Below are 4607 nucleotides of genomic sequence, written 5' to 3'. Positions count from 1 at the left end.
TATTTTTAAGGAATAATCATACAATATTTCTTCAATGTTTTAATTGTAATATTAAATTACCTTTATTTTCCAAAAAATAAAATGTTTAATTTATTACTTAAAAGATTAAATTAATGTTCTATGCCTTAAAACAATGTAAATACACAACACAGAATCTCTGAGCAAATAATCATAAGGCTATTGTAAGAATAAATGAAACTTGTTTTATGCTTTCAATTAATTAGACATGATAAAACAGAATTTGGTTACAATAAAACAAGTTGGAAAAATAAAACATTCTGTAGGGCCCTAAACATGTAATACTTAATCTTTTAATAAATTCATGAAAATTAATTTAACATTTTAATTAATTTGACATGTTTTTTGATTAATAAAATGTAATTTAACCATTAAAAAGGAGTCCTTTTCGATCTACTAGCATATTAATATTTTTATTCCCAAACCCCCCCTCCCCCAAAATAAGCCTTAAACCTAGGGGAAACACTGGTTTCTGCATTTGGCTGTAGTTGACTGCATTTGAAGTAGTCTTGGTGGCTTGTAATTACCATGACCAATCTGGTAGCCCACCTGAATTGTTGCATCTTGAATATCTTGCATGAGTTAGTCATTTCATCTGTGCGTAACCTTTTTTTTTTAAATTTTTTTTTTAAATTCTTCCCACAGGTGGAGGAGGATACGGTGGTGACAGGAGTTTTGGTGGCGATAGGGGCTATGGCGGAGGTGACCGATCCTACGGTGGTGGCGATAGAGGCTATGGCGGAGGAGAGAGAAGCTATGGTGGAGGTGACCGATCCTACAGCGGGGGTGGTGGTGGTGGTGGTGGATATTCCAACAGGAGTGGTGGGTACTCCGGTGGCAGCGGCGGTGGATACAGGGATAATAGGTGAGGGATCTTTTACAAAAGGAGAGATTGTGCCCAAGGAATAATTTTATGGTTATTGTTACCGTGAACACTTTAAATATGGCAAATATTACTTTTGGTTTTAGGAGTCAGGGGGGATATGACCGTTCTGGCGGATCCTACAGAGACAGCTATGACAGCTACGGTATGTATTGATTGTTCAGAATTACAAATTTTTCTACACCATTGCAACAGTAGATCTCAGTCCACTTGTTTTGTCTTTAGAATAATGTCTAGACCTAAGCAGAGAGACAAAACTGCCATTTTCAATCTTTTGAGTTCAGTCTACCTGGTTGCCTTTATCTTGGAATTGCTGACCACAGTCCAAAGACATTTTACAAAATTAGCGACTAAAGTAGGTTTTGTGCACTTGATCAGAATAGTCAATAAGACCTTGTTCGAAAAGAATCATATCTTGGTGTCAGTTCACTGTTTGGAAAGGATGTTCACAATGCTCCAGTGCCTTTACACTTTTGCCTACTTCTTGTCCTCAGCTTCACAGTAAAAAAAAAAAAATCCTGATTGCAAGATCATCGCTTCGCTGGCTGTATTTAAAAAGATGCGCTCTTGGAAGACTTTTTTTATTTTTATTTTCTTTACGTTTTGTGTTCTGGTTCAAATGTTCTATTAAAGACAGACTCCTTTTTTTACCGTGTCAAGTATCCACAGCATGTTCCTCTCATTGAGGAGCTGCCTAATGTCCATGAGCATTCAGTTACTGTAAGAGTTTCAAGTTCTGTGAGGCTACCTGTATCTGCCATTTTTATCTTGCGATTGTGTTATAGATGCTCACAGAGGTTTGAAATTGCCCTTTTGTTGTTGTTTTTTTTTGTTGCTTGGAAGACTTTTTTTATTTTTATTTTCTTTACGTTTTGTGTTCTGGTTCAAATGTTCTATTAAAGACAGACTCCTTTTTTTACCGTGTCAAGTATCCACAGCATGTTCCTCTCATTGAGGAGCTGCCTAATGTCCATGAGCATTCAGTTACTGTAAGAGTTTCAAGTTCTGTGAGGCTACCTGTATCTGCCATTTTTATCTTGCGATTGTGTTATAGATGCTCACAGAGGTTTGAAATTGCCCTTTTGTTGTTTTTTTTGTGTTTTTTTTTAGTATGTGTTTAAGAAACTGTCTCTGAAACCATGCGTGAAAATTAACCTGTCCAACACAGCCTGATAGCTTCTAAAACCAATTTCCTCAAAGATTTTTTTGACCAATTTCTTAATATCGGCTCATTGAAAGTGCTTAGGTGGGCATTTGCATTTAAACTATTTTAAAATGGCAGTTTCGCCACAAGAAAATATTCTAATCTGATCCTCCAATAGAAGCTTGATAAGCTGTGATGTGTTCTTTATGGCTCTTTGCCACCTCCATTTTGTGATGCATTCCTTTAGTGAAGCAAGGCAGGCATGTTGCATTGGAGTTGACTCCGGCAAACCTCCTTGATATTGCTAAAGATTTGTAAATATTCATTATCCAAAGAGTAAACCACTGAATTGGGTCATTCCACCTCACATTAGGAGTGATGGCCCAGGGTACTTTACTCTTTGTGCAGTCTAAATTTACTTTTTAAAGTATGCTCTACTGTGGACTGAACTTATCCTCTTAAATGTCAAGAATCTGTTCCTCCTTGGAAAGAAATGTGCTCTGTTCTGTATATCAACACCTCCGAATCCCTTTTTTCTTTTTGTATTAATCTGGCTTCATGAAGCCCATTAAAAATGGTTGGAAAATGCTCTTTCGTTTGCATTCGATATTTAAAAAGCTCAATATAAACCAGATGAATGTCTTGGAGTGGCTAGCTGGGGATTTAGCATTTGGAATCTTAAATATTTTTCATTAGGCAAATAAAACTTAGTATTAGATAAACAAAGATGATATGGCAAGCAATGGTTCTGTGTAATGCTTCATTGGATCCAAGAGTTCTCTGCTAGCAATTACGGAAATCATCAATGTCCTTGGAGAATGAAGTGTTGTGCCTTCCGACTCAAGAATCCTGAGATGAAAGCTGCTCTCTTGACTAGGTCAATTGTGGAGATAGGCCTGTAATGTGAGGTAAAACCTTTTGCTCTCCTGTACGCATTCTACAACCGTTCTCATTGTCCATGTTTTCTTCGAATGTTGCCTCGACCAGTGACTATATCTCCAGAATCTGTTCAGTCCTGTTCCACAACCTAAGAAACACTTCCTGTTCCCTGTTTAAAAAAAAACAAAAAAAAAAAACTGCATGATCACTTTTTTTTTATATATATATATATAGTGCGCTCGTGTTTGGTGGAAAGTACCTCATGTGGCCCTTGAAATTAGAGATTTTAAGTCCCTGTTCTGACTGCTAATGTTTATTTGCCCATTTTAAAGGTTGTTTTTTTTTTTTTTTTTTTTTAGCCTTTGCGTCACCACATCGTCTTGAGTGATTCACTAAAAATGTTTGGCCCTTTTTGTTTCTAAACAATTTGTACCAATTTCTTGCACTTGTTTAGTCAGTGTTTGTGTAGCGTCTTTTTGTAAGCTTTTTTTTTTAAAAATGCATGATTTGTTTTTTGATTCTCTTCTGTATAGTAAAACAAGTTTTTATTTTTCAGACTGACACTGGACTTGTTGCATTTGAAAATTTAGAGGAGCAAGCTGACCTTTGATGAAATGAATTCTTTCATGGCAAAGATTAGAGGTATGCATTTGCTTGTCAATAACTAAATAAATCAACTTATTTTGATGTGGGTAATGGTCTGGTGTTCTGTTGAAGATTGATTTCTTCAAACAATATTTGTGGTATTAGACTTTTTATTTAGCTGTTTGATTAGCATTAATTTGCTAGTTTCTTAAGATGCATGTGGGGGTTTTTTTCCTCCCCCCTCTCTCTCTCTCTCCCTGACAAGAACTTTTTAAGTTGCTTTACTTTTTCAGAGCTCATGGAAATCCCTGCTCTGCAGATGAGCCCATCTCTCCCAAAAGAAAGCAGAACGTGTCAACACTTGCAGAAGATGAAAAATCAATCTTGCAACTCTAAAGTTTGCTGTATTTTGCTGAAAGCAGTGATTCGGTAGAAAGGTGATCCCTTTAAAGCCTTGAGAATGACCAATCCATTCAATAAAGTTTGTTTTACACCCGTTTTAAGTACTTTGCGTTTATTGGCATGGGTTTTTGTGCATTTCTGTGCAGTACATTTACCACAAGGTGGCAGTGGTGGCCAGCTACTGTACAAAAGCCACAGGAAAGGAAATGCTCGAGTGAAAGGGTGACTTTTTTTCTTTTTAATATACATTTTAAAAATAACGTTTTGGAATAGTTTATGGCATTTGATCATGACAATTTTAAACATTTAACAGATTCATTCATTGATCAGTAGTTTTATTTTTCCATTGCCGTTTAATCTAATTATTGATTGGTTTTAAGGGATATTTGTCTTTACGAGAAAGGGAAATGTCATTGGATGATGAGAGTAATGTTCCATTGCTATTTCTTGTGATATAACAAAGTTAGCATTGAAACATGAGCACCATAGATTCAATAAACCGTTAATTTCTGCGCTGTCTGCTTTGTGCTCTTCTCTGGCTTCCTCTGAACTTTTTGGCTGATAGACTTAAAATAGACTTGGGTACTAAACTAAATGAAGTAAAACACAAATTTTAGGTTCTAGACAATAGTGTAATCAGGTTTCAGGTAACGGACAAAACACTGCTGATGGAGTTTGGGTTTCGGTATTGGGAGT

At 36.1% G+C, this 4607-nt stretch overlaps 1 protein-coding gene and 1 long non-coding RNA gene across 5 annotated transcripts in view; one reads left to right on the top strand and one right to left on the bottom strand.

The window, feature by feature from the left end:
- The window catches only part of LOC107599461 (cold-inducible RNA-binding protein-like), a 21190-nt gene extending 17178 nt beyond the window's left edge, over positions 1-4012 (top strand). For 2 of the 4 annotated variants that reach the window (XM_016291055.1, XM_016291054.1), the window contains exons 6-8: positions 664-883; positions 988-1046; positions 1396-1524. In XM_016291055.1, coding sequence (XP_016146541.1) covers positions 664-883; positions 988-1046; positions 1396-1406 — 290 coding nt within the window. In that variant the 3' untranslated portion in view covers positions 1407-1524. Of the gene's footprint in view, positions 1-663; positions 884-980; positions 1060-1395; positions 1525-3480; positions 3567-3802 lie in introns of those variants that run through there. The other 2 variants (XR_001610670.1, XM_016291056.1) reach the window with 2 other exon arrangements.
- LOC107599462 (uncharacterized) lies at positions 1386-3271 on the bottom strand. The gene is made up of 2 exons (XR_001610671.1): positions 1747-3271; positions 1386-1476 (listed from the first exon to the last, which is right to left on the bottom strand). It is a non-coding gene; the product is annotated as an uncharacterized lncRNA (long non-coding RNA).
- Positions 4013-4607: the final 595 nt, after the last annotated feature.

Source organism: Sinocyclocheilus grahami, unplaced genomic scaffold (genome assembly GCF_001515645.1).
Source record: "Sinocyclocheilus grahami isolate Dianchi unplaced genomic scaffold, SAMN03320097.WGS_v1.1 scaffold267.1, whole genome shotgun sequence".
NCBI lineage: Eukaryota > Metazoa > Chordata > Actinopteri > Cypriniformes > Cyprinidae > Sinocyclocheilus > Sinocyclocheilus grahami.
This window is presented reverse-complemented; position numbering and strand designations above follow the sequence as displayed.